General features: G+C 36.2%; 3 protein-coding genes across 3 annotated transcripts; 2 read left to right on the top strand and 1 right to left on the bottom strand.

Moving 5' to 3' along the window:
* Window positions 1-782: 782 nt before the first annotated feature.
* Window positions 783-3473, top strand: LOC129796405 (protein FRA10AC1 homolog). The gene is made up of 2 exons (XM_055838315.1): window positions 783-1891; window positions 1957-3473. Exons 1-2 carry the CDS (start codon window positions 1243-1245, stop codon window positions 2022-2024), a joined length of 717 nt encoding a protein of 238 aa, XP_055694290.1. The 5' UTR covers window positions 783-1242; the 3' UTR covers window positions 2025-3473.
* On the bottom strand, window positions 1893-13845 carry LOC129794518 (uncharacterized). Its single transcript, XM_055835270.1, has 9 exons — window positions 13685-13845; window positions 11229-11484; window positions 10301-10646; window positions 8720-9401; window positions 6099-6291; window positions 4643-4870; window positions 3479-3781; window positions 3024-3405; window positions 1893-2409 (listed from the first exon to the last, which is right to left on the bottom strand). The coding sequence occupies exons 2-9, from the start codon at window positions 11451-11453 to the stop codon at window positions 2030-2032; spliced, it is 2739 nt and encodes a 912-aa protein (XP_055691245.1). The 5' UTR covers window positions 11454-11484; window positions 13685-13845; the 3' UTR covers window positions 1893-2029.
* Window positions 13846-16424: 2579 nt separating this feature from the next.
* LOC129796392 (serine/threonine-protein kinase PLK4) lies at window positions 16425-19525 on the top strand. Its single transcript, XM_055838286.1, has 4 exons — window positions 16425-16637; window positions 17150-17245; window positions 17305-18533; window positions 18594-19525. The coding sequence occupies exons 1-4, from the start codon at window positions 16596-16598 to the stop codon at window positions 19231-19233; spliced, it is 2007 nt and encodes a 668-aa protein (XP_055694261.1). The 5' UTR covers window positions 16425-16595; the 3' UTR covers window positions 19234-19525.
* The last annotated feature ends 269 nt before the right edge of the window (window positions 19526-19794 follow it).

Raw genomic sequence — 19794 nt, 5'->3', positions numbered from 1 at the left:
TCACTTCCTCACGATAGGGTTGTGAAGTTTTTTTCTTCGTGGCACGTTTTTTTTAACACAATGCAGGAAGGAGATGGACTCATTTTTTTATGATTGTGTATGATTTCCACACTAACCATGTTAAAAAAAATCGGGCAAGGACGATAAACGATAAAAACTAAGGGTCCTAACTGTCCTAAATACATATTTAAAGGACGAATTCATTAGAAAAGACATTCATTATTATTTCATTTAAAAAATCAAGAGAAAATGAAGGAATAGTTTAATCATTTTAAGAAGTAAAATTAATAAAAGAATGTTAATTAAGACTTCTGTTGCATGAATGCGGATTTGATAAGAATTTGATGATTTTTTTTTTAATTTGGTGTTGCCACCTGTGATATACATACCTACAAATGCTACAAACATAGCCACAGAATATGTTTGTAAATTTTCACATGCTACTAATTGCTATGTATGCATGCAGCGTCTGATGTATGAGTGATTTCACCAAACATGTACAAAATCTCTCTCTGGTTTTTCTCTCATCCTCTCTTCAATTTTCTCATGTCAGCGAAGATTTATTCGAAATTCGAACGTAGCAAGAGATTCTTTTACTTGAGAATACACAGATTTTGTATCTTATTTTACTTACTCTTACTAATTGTAAAATAATTTTTCATTTTACCAACTTTACCAATTTTACCATTTTTTGGTTTTCACGTATCCTTGAAAATTTCATGAAATATTGATTTTCAAAGCAAAATCCTAACGAGTTGTTAGTGATCGTTATTAACGCCTCTAGTACCACTGAGGAAGGTTTGGTTAACGCCGAAAGCTTTGGGAAAAGGTAGCGTTTCTTTTAAACCAGCATCCACCCCCGGAAGGAGAATAATACTCCTACAAAAAAATCGTTTTAGCGCCCTTTTCGTGGATAATTCTTACCGCCATATTGAAAGATCACTCTAAAAAAATGTTATGTTCTTCCTGCTCTTTTAATTAAGCTAGAAGGGCTAGAACATTATAGAATTTGCCGAAATTGGAATACGTTTTACATCGGAGTAAACAAGAGAATCTCATCTGCTGCATACTAAAGTACATTGAGCTCTGCTGAAAACATAACCTTACTTTTCCTGACCAAGGAAACACCGAAATAGTTTGTTCTCTTGAAAATTTTCAATTTTCTTCTGTTCTTTGTGGGTTCAATTACTTCCGATTAGGAAAGAAAGAAAGAGAAAAACGGAAGGAGACAAGAAGGGAATAATGGCAGGGAATATGTTCAGAGGAATGGACAGATTTGAGCTTCACCGAGCCTTGATGGCTCATATTGAGGAACAGAAGAAAGCTGCAAGGAGAGGAAAGACCGACATTGATGTAATCCGGGAGAATCATCAGTTCCTGTGGGATGACACGGAGACAAATCTCTCGTGGGAGCGTCAGCTGGCCAAGAGCTACTACAGCAAACTCTTCCGGGAGTACTGTATATGTGATTTGACGCAGTACAAGAAGAACCAAGTTGGACTTCGATGGCGAACTGAGAATGAAATTGTTCTTGGTCGTGGGCAATTTATCTGTGGCAATAAGCATTGTGGGGAAAAGGATGGGCTTACTAGTTGGGAAGTAAATTTTAACTACACTGAACATGGACAGAGAAAGTCTGCTCTCGTGAAAGTCCGGCTGTGTGTGGAATGTTCCCGGAAATTGAATTACCACACGAAGAAGAGACTTGCGAAGAGGAAATCTCGTGGAAAACTCGAAGGAGTGTCAAAGAAGAGACCATCTGGAGATGTGGGTACAAATTCCAAAGCCTCGGACGGTCAAATGCTTCCGGAAAATGCAGAGAGTGAAGTTACTGCTGAGGAAGAGGTAAAGGAAGACGCTGATGTGCAGGAGAATGTTTGGACTGCTAAAGGTATCTTAAGACTTAATTTTATTTCTATTATATGAAATTAAAATGCTGATTTTTTCTTCTCACAGACGTCCCCGTGGAGGACAAGAGCCGTGAAGAGGAGTTTAATGAATTCCTGGAGGATCTTTTGCTGTAGTGTCATCACTGAGGTGTATAAGAACTCGTATCGAGTCCCAGACTATTCATTTGCATGTCAATCCAGTTGCGGAAGAGTGCTACGTGCGTGTAAACAGCCGGATGATCTTCTTTGCATCCAATACCCCAGGAAACAATGCCTGTTTGGACGTATCTGTTGCTTGTGGAGGCCCCAATGGGACACACAAGGGGTGCTCCACCATCACCGGTACACGTATCGATGCCAGGAATCCCACCGGCGCAGACAAATGTGGAATCCAAACGGAATGAGGGACCTAAGCGAGTTTTCTGTAGAGCTGTCTCACACTGCCTGAATGGTACCATTGGGAGTTGAACACGCTTCATTATCACACTGTACTTTCCCGCCTTTCCAAATACATCTTTACCTGTGGAATTTAAAGAAAGTAGGAGGAATTTGTGAAAGTGCTCAATATGGGGGCTGGAGTGAATGAAAAGCTAATGAAGATACATATCCTGTTGGACAAAACCTCTTCCCTCGCGTAAGTTTTTAAGAAAAGACTTAACTACATGAATTACATAAGTAATAATTGCATAAAAATGGAGTTTCTGAACGAAAGAGGAAGTTCAAATTGATCTCTATAATAATATACTGTCTATTGGGGCGAAATTGTCCAAAGAGATTTCCTAAAGACTTTTAAACGCTTTTAAAGAAATTTTGTTTAAGAAATTGAAGGGAATTTTCTTCAAGAAATTGAAGAGAATTTTCTTTTAAAATTGAAGAGAATTTTCTTCAAGAATTTAAAGAGAATTTCCTTTAAGAAATTGAAGGGAATTTTCTTTAAGAAATAGAAAAGTCTTCTTTAACAAATTTTAGAGAATTTTCTTCAAGAAATTCAAGATAATCTCCTGAAATTGAAGAGAATATTTTCCTAAAATTTGAAGAAAAACTTCCAGAGAGTTGAAGAAAATCTTCTTAAAGAAATTCAAGAGAATTTTTCTCATTAAAAATAAAAAAAATTCAGTCCAATTGATGCCTTACCCCATCCACTGGCAAAGCAGGAATCACTTGTTGATTGGAAGTTCTGCTGTGGCAAGCAGATGGGATTAATGTGATCCATCAGTGTGAATGGCGTTGTGAGTACCAGAAGGGCAATATTGTTAGCCAGTGTCCTCACATTGTAGCTGGGATGGGTAATTGCTTGCATAACATTGCGCTCCTGATACGGTAGACGTTCCTTCGTGGTTTGCGTATCCCATTCTCCAGCTCTAACCTTGATATCATTGGCTGGAATTTGGCGTACGCAGTGATTTCCTGTGAGAACGACTCTCGGATGAATCAGCGATCCACCGCACAAGCAAGAATCATCCCGGATGCGAATTAGAGCAACTGTCCATGGGAATTCCCCAAAACCTGCTTCATTCTGCAACGAAAGAATCATTTATTAATGTAGAAAAGATTTTTTGTGAAAATAATATGTCTGAGAAGCAATATACCGTATTTCCGCTGAGGGTAAAATCCAACCCTCCAACATTCCGTATTCCACAACCACGCGGACGATCCGGCTGGGTTGTAACTGGTGGTACAACGATGGGTTTTTCGCGTTCCTTTCCCTCCAAACAGCACACATCCAGCACATCTTGGCATGTTCGTGGATCAAAACGGATGTCAATGATCCCAAATCCATCAAGTTGTCCATCTGTGCGTGTTGATTTGGTTGTAGGATCACACAGGTAGTAGGGGACACATTTACATTGTTCCCCACTGTCTGTGGTCAGGATTTGTGGCGTTTGTGTTGGCTGTTCAACATGAAAAAAATAAGAATTTTTAAAGTATTCTTTAGTAGGATTTACGTGAAAAAGCTTTCCTTTGGTCTATTTAAGGAGGTTTAACGTTAATACATACAAGATGCCGAAAAGCACATAAAAATGTGACAAAATAATTTATTATTTTTTATTGTTTTACTAAATTTATTTTAATTTAAATTTTAATACTATACAGGTTTTTTTTTCGCTGTTTATTCGCTAAAAATGCGGAACTGATTAATTAAAAAAAAATTAAGAAAAAACTACGGGAAGGGTACAAAAAAAACATTAAATACTTATAATTCATTAATACATTAGAGATCAATAAAATATGCTCAGAAGTTGTTTTTTTTTACGCTAAATGTACTTAATAGTTACTCCTGTCGGAATAATTACCCGGCTGACCCGCAGTGTCATTTTTCCCTGATGAATTTATCACTTTTATCGAACAATTAGTTTCATAAATTTTCATAGAGAATAAATATTCCCTAATTGGTCTTGAAATTGAATGAAAAAATATATAAAACATTTAATTTTGGAACGTCAGCTACTAAAAAAAATTGTTCCACCTTTGTCAACCGGGAGATTATTGCTCTCAGTCCTTTAATTATGCGTATGTAAATAAGGAATACCTCAGAGTGCTTTAATATTCTACGAACAAAGTTAATATTAAAATAAATTTATAAAAATTATGATTAATTAAAGAGTTTTTTAGTTCTCAAGAAGACAAAATGAACTTTAACCCTTTAAGGTCCGCGCCTAAACTGCTGGGCCGATTTTGGAAATTTTGCTATTTTCCAACTCTTTGGGCCTAATTATATGAATTTCAGTCGAAAAAAAAATTTTCCAACTTACGGATTTTCCGGAAAAGCTTTGGGTCAGCATATGACCCAATGGACCGCAAGGGATACAAAACACGGATTTTTGATATTCACTATTAAGAAGCACTCTGTGTCCGTGGCCGGTAATGTTACCCCCAAGACGCCTCGGAAGCACCCTGGGATGAACTACAATGAGATTCAAACCGACCAGAAGTGGTTTGGTCAGGATTTTCAGTGTCATCCCAGGTGAAGGTTCCTCTAATCACACACATTGCCCCGATTTTCTGGTTAATTTACCACTTATTTACCACATATTTGGATAAAACTTCACAGAAGGGTAAAGGAGAATACCTAATCCTCCATCAGAACACATCCCAGCCAGTGATTCTGGCCAGGAAATCGGTCAAATCACTGAAATTCGGGGCCCATTCAGCCACTTCTCCGCACTGTAAACACGCACCTTGTCACGGTTTTGCGTTAAATTTACCACAAAATTGCATTAAACTTAACACAACACTAAAGAAGGATACCCATCCCTCCATTAGAACATATCCTGGCCAGAGGTTCTGGCCAGGAAATCACACAAATCACTGAAAATCGTGGCTCATCCAGCCACTTCACCGCACTGTTTATGTATGGGAAATGAGTGTCAAAAATTCCGCGTTTTGTATCCCTTCCCGCCCATTGGGTCATATGCTGACCCAAAAAGTTTGGAAAAGCGTTTTGGAAAATTGGTTCGACTTTCAAGGTTCCCATAAAGCAATTTTTTCTTGTTATTTAGTCTATTTATAAGATTCAAGTCGATTTAGATTATCGGAAAATTATAAAATTGAAAAAAAGACTGATTTTCAAAGTGATGAAAATCGACCAATTTTTCCCAAGTTTGATGCAAAAAATCGGCTATAAAGGAATTAATTGGACGAATCAAAAAAATATGTCTTGAAAGGATGATCCTTTAGCTTTATACTGGCGAAGAAAGCATCCAAAAATATTAACTAGAAGAATCTCTAAAAAATCATTTTCGTTTTGGGTCAGGGTATGACCCAAAAAACGTTAAAGGGTTAATACAGTCAGTTGATCCAGTGAAACGATTAATCTATTTTAAAATTAATCCTGCTTGCAAAATACATATAATATTGCCTGAAAAAAAATCAAAATTATGCTAATCTATAAAAATATAATCTCATTGCTATACAACATTTTGGCTGACTGACTACAAGGAAGGAGTTTGAATGGAAAACTTCTGATTGTGAGGCAAATTAATCATTCAACAATCCCCTCATTAATTCTCTTCTCAATTTTTGTCAACAAGATTTTTTGTTGTGGACATTTAATTAAATAGCTTTAAAAGTCTTTTTTCCTCGCATAAAAATGTTGTGACGGCATTTGATTGCAAAATTAATGAGTTTTCTTAACTTTCATCTCTCAACGGTTTTTCGTACAAAAGTCGCATTTACAGTGTTGTGCAAGAACATTTATGACTTAATTACCTCAACTATGGGTTCAGGTGTAACAATTTCACCAAATCCGCCTGTTTGACTTAATGTGCTGGTGGCATTTCCGGGACTTGCCGGTCTTCCTGGTGTTCCTCCAGTACCAAAAACTGACTGAACGCGATCATTGAGGGAGTCCTGGCAACACCCACTGCCAACAAGGAGCACCAAAAGACACGCACGGAGTGATCTTATCGGCATTTTTTTTTTTGAATCTTTAATTAATTAATTAACACTTTCATGGAATTTTCCTCAACCACAAAAATTTCTGGATTAAAATTTTTCTTTTTACACAAAATACAAAGAAAAAGATTCCTTGTGATCTTTTCCTTATGGTCTTCACGTGCGCGATGAGATCAACCGTATGGGCACACGCGTGGTGCTTGCTCGTCTCTTGGCGATCGTGAAGATCACTTGAGTGCACGAAAGAAACTGGCGCTCTGAAATCACTCTGAGTAGCTCCCCAGCTCTTACAGCAGTGTATTCGTCCCACCACGAAAAGTGCTCGAATATAAACTTTTTGGCCTTTTGTGGTATATTACAAAAAATCCAGTTTTATACTCGCAATCGCTATGAGTGAGAAAGAAGCACCACGAGAAAATTTATCCAAGAAGACAGCCAATTAATTCACACGCGAGGACTTTTTTATTGTGAAAATAAATTCAAGGACTTTCCACACTCTTTGTCAACAAAGGAGTGTCTCGGTGTCGTCTTATGCTAATTCGTAGTTGATTTTCTTATCAAAACAACCAAAATCCCCCCGTAACCAATGAAAGTTGCCAAATATTTTTTTACTACTTTTTTTTTTTTAAATTCTTTTTACCTTTGTAATGTATTAATAAATTATTTTGACAGTTGAAATGCCTGCATTCGAAAAAAATGGAGATCTCGCGAAAGATCTTTTTTTCAGAAATTTCTTTCGTTTTGTGTGATGAAAATATGCAAAAGAAGTTAAAGAACATTATTTTAGATAATTGTAAGTAAAAATACTATAAAAATTAGCTAGTAACGCTTCAATGCTGTCGCATCTTTCAAAATGGCGGCCTATTTAACCTAAAAAATTGCGATAATTCGGATAATTCAAACCTTAAACATTTTTTTTCTATATCGTTACTAGTTAAGCTATTCCTTTAAATGTCTTACGTTAACGTTTTTGTATCTACAGAAACAATGAAACATTACCCACTTTTTATCACGATATTTATTCTGGGGATGCTCTTAGGCGATGATTCTCAGTCAGAACGTCTTCTTTTGCTTCTTTGCTCTCTGTTATATTTTGTTGCATTTTTAATTTGGAAAAATCATTAAGTTCTTAAAAAAAAATTGGGAAAAAAATGCTTCACGTTTGGGTCTATGAATGACCACAAGAACGTGAAAGGGTTGACATAAGAAAGAAAAAGATTATTTATTCTATATCGAAATTTCCTTAGAGAACGTTCACAAATTAAAATCACGATAAAAAATCGCGATAAAAAAATTTCAATTTAAAAAAAAATTAGAAAGGATTAAAAAATTAAAATACATCCACCTTAACAAAGAGAGCTTCAATTAAAATTTAATTCTTAATGTTTCTGTGCGTTCTGTGCAGGTTTTACGCGGTTAATGCCATTCTGGATGACGCTTCAACGTACAAATCGCAAGAACACCCTATTTTAAATCCAAACTGTATTTTAAGGTTTTTATGCATTAAATTAAAATTTATTGCTTTTTTGGGGGATTCTCGAAAAAATCACCTTCGCTTGGGGTCAATGGAATTTTATACGCTCTGTTGGGGAGTTTGAATTGAACCATTTATCGTGGATTTACCATTCCAGACCATTTGGCGTTTACCATTAAATGCGCCATTCGCGCCATTATCTCCTCAATAGTGTTCTTATGGGAATTATTAAAAATTGCATTTGAGATGTATATTCTCTCATTTTTTCTGATCTTTAACATGAAATCCCCACTAATTTGTAAATATTTACACGAGATTTCCGGCAAAGATTTCTGCCATATTTATCATGTAAAATGCCCAAGTGCGACGTGCAATCCTCTCGTTAGCATTAAACTGCGAAAATTGTATAATTAAAGCTTAACCATACTTCAGCGTCAAAAGACGCTGTTCGTTGTTTTTTCTCACTTGCTCTTTGTCAAAATGTATCGCGTTGTCACTGTCAAACAAGAAAGGCAGTTATATAACATAGAAACCGCGTTTCTTGTTTGACAGTGACAGCGCGATACAATTTGACAAGGCGCAAGTGAGAAAAAACAACGTACAACGTCTTTTGACGCTGAAGTATGGCCAGGCCTTTACAGACAATGTTTGATGACAATGCGACGACTGTTGACTCTCTATAATACAAAGCAGGTGAGTCATACTCTCTGGGAAGGTACTGTGTGCTTGATCTTGATGGAAAAACCCCTGTTTTGCTCGCAATGCGTGAAATGTATATGGACATTGGGGGAATGTACCGTGACATGGGATTCAGTGACAAACATTTGTATATCCAGAGGTTAAAAAAAACATTTTATTTTCTTCATTCACTCTCCAGTATCGACACAAAATGATTCAGTAGAAAAAAAAGACAAAAAATGAAATTTAAAAGGACACCCAACTGAATCATCCTGATATCTACAGAGTATAGGACTTAGTGCCGAATCTCTTGAGGTTCATTTGTTCATCGATCCAATTGCGGAAGTGTGCAACATTCACGTAGACACCTGGAATTTGCTTCTCACCACATCCAATACCCCATGCCACAATACCAGCTTGGTAGTAGCGTGTTGATGCTGGTCCAGAGGGGCATGCAAGTGGAGAACCTCCATCACCTTTGCATGTGTCCTTCATTGGTTCCCCACCGGCGCAGATGAAGCTGTCGTGAAGTTCAAAGAAGCGCCCAAGGCGTGTTGTACGCAGAGCACTCTGGCACGGTTCATGGGGTACAATGGGTAGATCGATCTTCTTGAGGATCACCTGGTACTTGCCTTCCTTGCCGAAGACATCCTTACCCCATCCAGAAGCATAGCAACGTGATGTGTCGAAATTAAAGTCCTGTGGCGGCAAGCAGACCGTCTGAACATTTTCAGCAAGATCAAGAGGCGTCTTGAGGAACAGGAGGGCAATATCATTGAACAGTGCACCCTTGTAGTAGTCCTGATGGATGATAAAGCTCTCAACTTCGCGATCCTGATGTGCGTAAATTTCATTCTTTGTCTGCGTATCCCATTCTCCAGCACGAACCTTCAGGACATTGGGTTGCTTCCCATCGACACAGTGAGCAGCCGTAAGAACAACTTGGGGATGGATAAGACTGCCGCCTGTGGAAAAGAATTAGAGACGTTTTAATAACCGTTTAATTCCAAAAGAAAAAAAAATTACTGTGTAAGGATTTTCAAGACTTGCAGCATACTTCATATTGTAATTGTTTTGTTGATGGAAGACAGCTGAATGTTTTTATAAGGAAAATTTAGTCCTTTGAGCCGGAAAATAGTTAATTTTCAATCCAAAAAGGATTACGATCAATCAAGTCAAATGTTATGAATTCAGCTTTGAGTTAAATTCATAAAAAAGCAGCATATTGATATGTTTACAACTTAAAGTTTCATTTTGTATTCATGTCAAATAAAACCTATATAAAAAGGTAAGGATTGAACTCAATTAATGAAAGTTCTTACAAAAATTCAAGTCATTACCACATGAAGAACTTTTAAGAAATTTGGGAAATCAATGCCAAAAAAGGTAAGGAAATCAAAAATTACTTATTAATTTCAATAATCAGAAAAAAACTAATGCTTCCCAGTAAATCTTCTGACCTCCATGTGGTAAGTACATAGTTGTAAAAGAACGGATTCCAAGAAACATTTCATGCGGTAAATTAATGATAAAAGATTTAATTTATCTCTACATAAAAAATAATTGAATTTCGATGTAAATTAATTTGTAAGAAATCAAATAAAATCTTTGAAATAATAAAAGCTGTGATTCTCATTCTATTTCTGGTTTTTCGCATTGGAACATGCGGAGAACTCGATGTACCGGCTGATAAAAACACCTTTAGTTTAAATTACCAGATTAAATAAGAAAAATATGCAAATGAGTTCATTTGGAATATTTGCAAGAAACTCGTTTGCCAGACGTTGATTAGCACACCACCTTAGTATACTTTCTTTTTGTCTTTTAAATAAAATAAAATAAAAAGAAAAAAATAAGTACTAACCGCACTGATAGACATTGAGGGTTTGCGAAATAGCTTGTTCCTCCTTGAGAATCGCGATCATCCACGGGAACTCGCCAAATTGCGCCTCATTATCCTTGTCACCGGTGATACGGAAGCCTATTCCATCTTGATTCCGATTGCCACATCCTTCACGGATCTGCACGGGTGGGAGAATGGGTTTCACTTGCTTATCCTTTAAAGCACAGCATTTTTCGAAATAATCTGGACACGGGCGTGGTTCGTCCTCAACATCAATCCTAATATCCAACAAACCATCACCAGTTGTAATGATATTGCCATCCTGGGAGCATCGATAGTATGGCACGCATTCACCTCCATCGCAAGTCTGCAAATTCAACACAAAAAAGAGTTGATGGACTTTTAATAGTTGGTTCTTATCGCTAAACGTCGAGTGCTAATAAGTTGCTTAAGTGCCTCTCTTTCCGTCTATGTAAATTTTCTCGTTTGTATTTCAATGGCATGAGAGGTTTTGAAGAACATAGAGACGTGTAAAAGCCTCCAGACTGAAGGCATTTATTTTGTAAGAGAGTTCAAGAATAACGTGTTATGGGATTTTAGTTTCTTTTGCTTTTGTGATTTTTAAAGGATTTTGTCTTTTTGTCTCTAAATTTTATATGAAATTTAAAATACAACAAAAAACGGTTGAAAATCAAAATGGATTCATTTGTTTAAAATCCAAATATGTCCGCCATTTTTTTTTAAAGACTTGTATCCTTCTGACACATTTGCTTTAACAATTGCATTATTTTCTTGACGTAAAATTATCTTTTAGGCGTGAACTCAATCGAATGGTCAAGGCTACCGAGAGCTCTTTTGGGTTTTTCTCTGTGTCACTCAGTATTTCAACAGCGAACTTTCACACGCAACCACACGTCTCTTTTGCGATGAAATAATCATAATTTCTTACCTGAATTGGTTTCTCTGATGGAATAGGTGGAATTGTGGCAGGACGCTGGGTTGGGGGACGCTGCGTTGGGGGTGCAGGAGTGACCACTGGATCCTTTCCACCGATCCCCGGCGTTGACGTGAAGATCTGGTTGATGAGGTCATCGAGGCTTCCAGTGTCGCTCTGTGCTTTCAGCCCCACGGCGAGCGTGGTCACGAGCACAAGAGTCAGCCTTAGGTGTTGCATTTTTTGACCTTTTTAGGTCCTGAAAGTAAAACTGAAAAAGAAAAAAAATTATGATCGTTTTATAAGTCTAAAATGAAGTTTAATTTCTATCATTGACTACATTAGCGATTGTCATTATCTATTACATATTTGCATTGAAAATACGTTATTTTTCATAGAAATTTGAAAATAAAAGAGCAAACTCAAACAAAAAAAACAAAATGTATGCTTAAACACTTAGAGATTGGGTAATTGAAAGTAGATATTTGTTATCCACATTGTTCATTTATCTTTCTTTAAAATTTTGCCAATAGAAAGCGAAATTTTGATTGCTTTGCTGCGAGAAAAGAACAACGTGAAGAACATAACCTTAAATTCTTACTCCTGAATTTACACCATTTTTTTTTAATTATTTGTCAATGCCCATTGCCCCACTATTAGGAATGTGGACTGATTGAATTCTATTGCATTCCAATTAACTAATACCTATGCATTACATTGCGATTAAAATCATTAGATCGAGAAGATGCGCTTGAGAATTGAACATAGGATCAACCGCAATTTGAATATTTTATTTCCACTACTCTGTATTATCTAACGCTATTTTGTCCCCCATTGGTGTGTTGGTGTTACCGCGATAAGTCGCATATTCATTGGAAATTCTATATTTCAAAGATGCTGGACGAGAGATAAATACTGGGGGGAATCATTCTACGAATTTATTGTCAATTTTCCTTTTTTTTTTTAATTCATTAGATAAATTAAAATGGCCACTTAACGACTATGAAAATAAAAGCAAAACTTTTGTTTCTGCCATGATAATCAAAGGGCATTGAGAGATCTGAAGTACTTTAACCGAAGATGCAAAAGAAAGATAAAAGCATATTAAAGAAAGACTTCAATGCCGGATTTTTACCTCAAATTGTGTTTCACAATTTGATTGAAATGAATTTTTAAGTAGTTTTTGGATTAACAATAGGGAAGTTTTGTACAGAAATCACCCAAAATTCTGAGATTGTGATTTGCAATGCAATGAATTGCAACCTTCAACCATTTGCGTTTTATCTATATAATAAAGAAAGGTCTGTTTGTTGGTAATCTTCGTGTCTGTACAGCTATACAAATCTACACCGTTTAACCGATTGCGATGAAATTTGGTACAGAGGCTCCTTATATCAGGCGCTTTCGAGTGGCCGTATTCATTTCCCCCCCAAAGCCCCCCTTCGGGTAGCCCCCATATAACTCTCATGCAGTTTTTGCGAATTTTTGAATTTGGCGCCTGAAATGTTGTATGAAAATGATTTCTTTTCTTTGCGAATTTTTCTTTGGGATTGATAAGTGGCCCTAATCGCCCTAATCTACCTTTAAACCTTCACAATTTATTTTCTTTAAAATTTGCGCGAAGCGCAACAAATCCCCGCGAAGCGGGTCGAGGTAAATTGGAGCGAAGCGACAATTTACCTCGTACGTTATAAGTTTCCTTCCAATTTCTAATAAATTTTTAGAGATTGATTGTGAAGCAATTTCACGTGATATTTGTATTCTCTCCCTCTCTCGCAGTTTTTTTTTACATGACATCGCATGGGGTTTTCCAAAAAGGTGTGTGATGGGTATTTCTATATTGAAACGGATTACCCCCTTTTGCCGGACAAAAACCTGTTTCACATCGCATAAGCTTGTGTCCAAATAAAAGATAAAAGCAAATATTACAGAAAATCTTTTTCTGTTTCTATCTCCCCACGATGGAGCACTATTTATTTTGCTATGTGACCAACAATTATTTAAGGTAGACATGGTGATTTCTCAGAAAAATCATTTCAACTTTGACGATCCATCTCAAGGTCTCGTTGTGGTGCGCGTTTTTGGCAGCAGCAGCATAAAAATTAATTAGTGCCAAAGAAAAAACATATTGTGAACTAAAAGGAATGATCTCTATGTGGAAAAAGCAAGAGAATTAATTATTTAATTTGATCATAAAGCATCCCGTGTCCCACTAAAAGGAATTTTTTTGTGCTCAGTTTGTGGGGATTTCGTTATGAATTTTTTTGCCCCCAATTGTTACACAATTTTCCCCTTTTTTTGTTCTTAATCTTAAAATGTGACCTTATTAGTGATAGCAAAACACTTTGGGGCATCAAATAAAATTCCCCAATCGTATTAAAAGTACAGCAAATGAGAGAGATTTTTTTCATTGAATTGTGTGTAATTTGCCCCATTTTTAGAAGATTTTTCTTATCTTTTGTAAAACTTACACAGTCAGGATGGCCGTTGCAGGGGAAAAACCAATCAAAACCGGAAAACTCACAAGAAATCTGATTTATTGAGACAAAGTAGAAAGATTTTAAACTTGCAGACTGATCTGCAGGGTATGTCCGATCGCTGTGAAGCAACTCGAACGACTGACTAAAGTGCTAGAGATCGTCCAGCAGTTTTCCCAGCTAAACCCCAACCAGACCGCATTGAAATGCAAAGAGTTGGGTATCAAAATTGACGCTACCGCACCATTTTGTTCGCTCTCCGAAGCATTGTCTACGTTTTTCTATAGGTCTAAAAAAGTAGCACTGGCATTGAATTTTATTATTCTAATTAAAAGTGTTAAAAATATTATAAAGAAAACACGTGCTGGCTCATTGGGAATCCCAAATAAAACTTCCTGATTGCTTAACACACTGACGACGGGTAAAATACTTCCCAAAGGTTTTTTACGCGACATGTAACAATTAGTCACTGGCGTCCAGAAATGTTACCCGGTGGGACCATAGTGTGCTTATGTTCTTCGCACGTTATCAGAAAATATTTATTTGAGAAGAATACTCACTTAAGTGAAACACAAATATTCTTTTAATATAAAATAATCGAAAACAAAACAATAAAAAAAGAATAATATTCATATTAAAATACAATTTAAATTTCAAAAATCTTTCTTTAAAATTTCACTATAACTGTTGTATGTTGAACATCAAATTCAAGCTCACAGAACAGTCAGAGGAATAGTTTAAATGGTATGATATTGGTGAAGAGCATTTTTTGGACATATTTGGCATTTTTTTCTCATTCCAACATAACCGCACTTTTATATTTACGTGGGAAAAAGTCAGATTTATGGGATAATTTCAGTGAAAATCTCTCAGACGAGTTTCCTTTTTGCTATTAAACATTACGTAGCATTTTTTTATCACAAAAATTAAATTGAGGTTATGTAAGAGGAAAATTTTCTTTTCGCAAAATATATAACCTAACTCACCTAAAGTTTTATGCAATGAAGATTTTCAGCTACAAAACACTTAAAATTAAATTTAAATGTAAATTTTCAGCTAGAACATTATTTTATAGCCTAAAGGGAAACTTCTGGAAGCTTTTCTTTGCTAATTTATTTCATAATTCTCACTTTTTTCGGGCACCATAATAAAAATTAGGTTATGTTGAAACGAGAAAATATACCAGATATGTCAAAAAAAATTGCTTCGCCATCCGTTCTGAACCATTTTGAGAATTTTCTAGCATTTACATTATTTTATATTAAAAATAAATGGTAATGATAACGTGAACGAGCAGGTTGATTTTTTTGTTCTAAAAATTCTGAAAACTTCATAATACATGTATTTAGCTAAAATCTTCTCTGTGACAGAGCAATTAAAGAAAACTAGAATATTCTAAATATCCTTCTACTTATTTCTTGTTTTCTTTTTAATTTTTGAAATTTTTTTTTCCCCTGACATGATATTTTTCATATTTTTTCTTTATAGGATAATAGTATCTAAAAGAATGTTCTATTCGTTCTATTGTCAATGTCAAGATTAATAGAATGGAATATTCTAGATTTCCATTTTCTTGTCACATCAATCTCAAATCATTTCAAATTGATTCCAAATCATGTCAGAAATTTAATAAATAATAAATTTATTAATCATATATGAACACCTTACGAGTCAGCAATCAAAATTGGCTGAAAAAATGTTGGGGAAGTTTTCCTACCGGGTAAATGTCAAACGCAAAAAGAGTGGCAAATTGTTACAGCGTACAGAATTGAGAACTGTCAGTGGACGCCGATGTGCGTCAAGCCGTCCAGGATGTGTTAACTTGTTTTTAAGACGATTGACAAAAGTCAGAGCTTCTTTTGCTGGTTTCTCATGCAAAAAATTAATATTGACACGACGCCATTTTGTACATTTCTATATTAATAAGTCGTTTTATTTTTTAAATAAAACGATTAAGAAAGTAATTTAAATTAGATTTTAATAATAGATTTTTGATTTTAAAAAGTTCCTTAACATTCTTTGCACGCATAAGAACTAAATTGAAACACTTTTCATTAAGAAAATCAATAAATCCAATAATAAATTAAAACCTCCATTATTGAAATTTTATTTATTGCTTTATTTTAATGGAATTTAAAAATTTAAAAGATTTAAGGAACAGCTGTATTTAATTCTTTGCACGATTCTTTGTTAGAACAAAATAGTTGAAGAATGAATTTATTAATCAATTTAAAAATTAATTTTTAATGACAAAAACAAAATAATAATGAGAATATTTTAATAATTGTTTTCTTCAATTTTATCAGAATTATCAACCCATTTCCAGCAATAAGAATTCTTTTTTAGAGTCTCGAAAGTCTCAAAAATAAATCTTTAGTTAAAGTTTCCCTTTACTGTAAATATTTAATTACTTTACCTATTCTTTTTCTTTGAATAAAAATTTTGGAAACTTTTTGTTTTTTAAAAAGACCTAATAAAATAAAATTAATTTATTATTAAAACAGATTTTCCAGTTGACAAGAAAAATATTGGAAATTGTCGAAAATCTTCCCAAAAAATATTGTTCTAATTTGTTCTAAATTTTTAAATAAAGAAAAAGACAAAAATTTTAATTTTTAATCATAAAAAAGCAATAAAATTAAAAAATTCGTTAAAAAATTTTGAATTTCCGCCAAAAAACTTTGTATGCGTGCCAGTCCGCCTTGCAAGTTGCGGCTGCGGCGAACTTTCATGCAATAGTTGCGTGAACAAAAACATGACGCTTCCCACCAACGAAATTCCTCTACAAATATTTATATTTTTCCAGCTTCTTTGCCGGATTCTCGAGTGAAATTGTACTAATTTGGACAAATTAAAGTGCTGTCAGGGCGTGGGAGGTGAAAGTGTAACGGTGCAAAAGTGAGGAATGAGTGTAAATGGAAAAATGAGTCTTGGTGAGAGGATAGAGGTTAGTATTGAGGAATTTTCACATTTTTCCACAATTTATAGCTGCAAAACTCCATACAGTTTGTCAGAATTTCCATTTTGGTGCTTATTGAAGTGTTATTTTGTTGGGAAATTGGAAAATTCTTGTTTGTTTTGTTTAAAATGTAAACAATTGGTTTTTAGCGTAACTTGGCGGTATATTACCATGCCAGTTAGGGTTTGAAAGTTTCGTTGAAATTTTCAATTAAAAATTTCCAATTCGTTGGTTTTGTTTGAATTGTTGCGGAAATTTTTTTAAAATAATTTTTGTTTTTTATGGGCCCCAAATTCGTAGTGGATGTTCAGGGGCCCCCAAGTATTTTCTTTGTGGAATGTTGGAAATTTTGAGTACTACGCCGAAACCATTTAGCGGCGGTATTTAAAGTCAATTTTCTTCACTCCTACGAAATTTTCCGACTTTTCCTGCCGCAGGGGGCTTCTTTGGGACCCCATGCACCTATTTTATTAATTATTATTTTTATTAATTTTTCTTAGGATTACAAGATACTCGAACCATTGGGCAAGGGTGGTTTTGCTCAAGTGTACAAAGCTCTATGCCTGGCCACGGGACTCTTTGTGGCTATAAAAATGGTGAGTTAGCCACTAAATTCTCTGCAAAAAAAATTCTAAAACTTCTTTTTCATTTAAAGATCGACAAGAGAGTAATGTTGGAGCGAAATATGGAGAATCGCGTCCGGCAGGAGGTTGTCATTCACTCTCAGCTGAAGCATCCATCCATCCTGGAGCTGTACACCTTCTTTGAGGACGACAATTGCGTGTACTTGGTGCTGGAACTTGCACGGCATGGGGAATTGCAGCGTTTTCTCCGTAGTCTCGGACGTACCATGTCCGAAATGGAAGCTGCTGCCGTGATGAAGCAAGTAGTGGCTGGTCTACTGTACCTTCATTCCCACAGGATAATCCATCGTGATCTCTCACTGTCCAATTTGCTCCTCATGGATGATAGACACGTTAAAATTGCCGACTTTGGTCTGGCTATACAATTGATGGCACCCGATGAGCGTCACGTGACGCTCTGCGGTACGCCCAATTATATGTCACCTGAGGTGGCGTCACGAACATCCCATGGACCACCAGCAGATGTGTGGAGTGTTGGGTGTATGCTGTACACCCTCCTTGTGGGTAGTCCACCATTTGCCACTGCAGCTACAACGATGACCCTCAATCGTGTTGTTACGTCCCCATGCCAAATGCCCAGCTTCCTCTCAGCCGAGGCAACGGATCTCCTCCAGCGACTACTACAGAAGGATCCCAGCGAAAGGATTGCCCTTGATGACATTCTCCAGCATCCCTTTATGCAGAAAACCCACCCACTTGCCAGCTTATTTCAACAATCAATCGATAGTGGTTTTGCAAATTCATCTGATAACCACAAGTCCACACAACGACCACGGAGACCACACTCAAATGCCCTCGAAGCGACTCAGAGTGCGCCATCAGAGGCAACTTCTGGGCGTTTCTTGGGATTGATGAGCAAACAAGGGGGCTCCCTGGAGTCTTTTTCCACCAATAGAGTCATCCTATCCGACCACGATCGATGGCGTACACCTGAGAAGCATCTCGACGTCCCTGCGCTCAGTACAAAACGCCTCCAAGCCACGAGATACACCACAAAAAATGTTGTCTTCCACGTTCTCCAATCTGGTGAAGTAACAGTTGAATTTATTCGTGCCCGAACGCTCGGGGAGTGTGTGACGCAAGTCTGCAGAATTTCCGGTGATGGACAGAGGATTGTTGTGTACTCCCCTCAAGGGGGTGCAGTCCCCGTGCGTGAGGAACCTCCGGAAATTCCACCAAATGGCCCCGAAGGGATTTTTAATCTTGAGAATTTGCCTGAAATTCATTGGAAGAAATACAAGTTAGTTAGGAAAGAATAAAAATTTTTAATCAAGATTTTAACATAAATAATTCTTTGCAGATATGCTGCACGTTTTGTCGATCTTGTACGTGCTAAAACACCCAAAGTAACGTACTACAGTCAACATGCTAAATGCCAATTGATGGAGACTCTTGTGGATTTTGAGGCAATGTTCTACAGTGGGGGTAGTGTTGTACGAAATGGGGAGAATGGTGCCAAGATTAGAAATCCAAACAATGGGGTGGTTGTAACGGACAAAGGGGGTGGTAATTTGGGGGAAACAGAGAAGTGGATGTGGGAGCACAGTGAGGAGTGCTTTAGGCACTGCTGTGAGCTCGAAAGGATCCTCCAGAGGGTCACAACGGGTGAATGTTTCCCCGCAATTGTCGGGCGACGTCCCACAAATTCACACAGAGACAGCAATTCCCTACCACGAACCCCGAATCTCAGCAATTTATCGTCATTTGCAATGGGTATGAGCAGTACGACGTCACAGAGGCACCCGCAGGCATTGCGGACAATCCAGAATTGGGGAAATGGGCAGGAGAAGCAGGATTTTGGGGGATTTCACGTGGTCGGTGAGACACAGCCATTCGATAGGCATCATCAGCAAGCAGTAAGGCCGATGAGGCAGCAAAACTACATGGAGAATACAGATCAAACTCCACTCTCTTCGAGACCTATGAGGCTAATGCGATAGGTACACGCCTTTGGATTGCAATAGAAAAAAATATCATTAAAAAATCTTTATTTAAAAAAAACCTCTAAAAGAAATCTTAAACTTTGAGGAGTTAAAAGAAATAAATTTAATTCATTTCATTGAATCATTTTCATCCAATTAAATCTTCCTTTTTGTATAATTTTCATTTTAAATGAACATTTTTATGTCTTATAAGACTTATATGGAAGCACATTAGCACAACTTGGGCAAATTGTAAATAACACTCAAGAGCACCAGACTTTTTATTCATCAAAATAAATCACAATAAAAACGATTAAAATAAATTTCTTGTGTAATTTTAGAATATTTCTTTAGTAAACTTTTACACAAAAGACAAAAATGATACCAATTAAAAATTCTCAAAATTGTAAAAAAATGCCTTTTTAATAATTATTTTTTATAGTTTAGGCAATTTTGGGATTAATTCGAAGCGTCGCTGGAAAGTAAAATGCAGCCAATTTTCTTTTATTTTTTTTTATTAAACCCACTTAAATCCTTTGATTGCGCTGATGAATTAAGCATGACGAGTTAGTTTTTCCT

Source organism: Lutzomyia longipalpis, chromosome 4, assembly GCF_024334085.1.
Source record: "Lutzomyia longipalpis isolate SR_M1_2022 chromosome 4, ASM2433408v1".
Taxonomy (NCBI): Eukaryota; Metazoa; Arthropoda; class Insecta; order Diptera; family Psychodidae; genus Lutzomyia; species Lutzomyia longipalpis.
The sequence above is the reverse complement of the archived record's forward strand: the minus strand, read 5'-3'. Positions and strand labels throughout refer to the sequence as shown.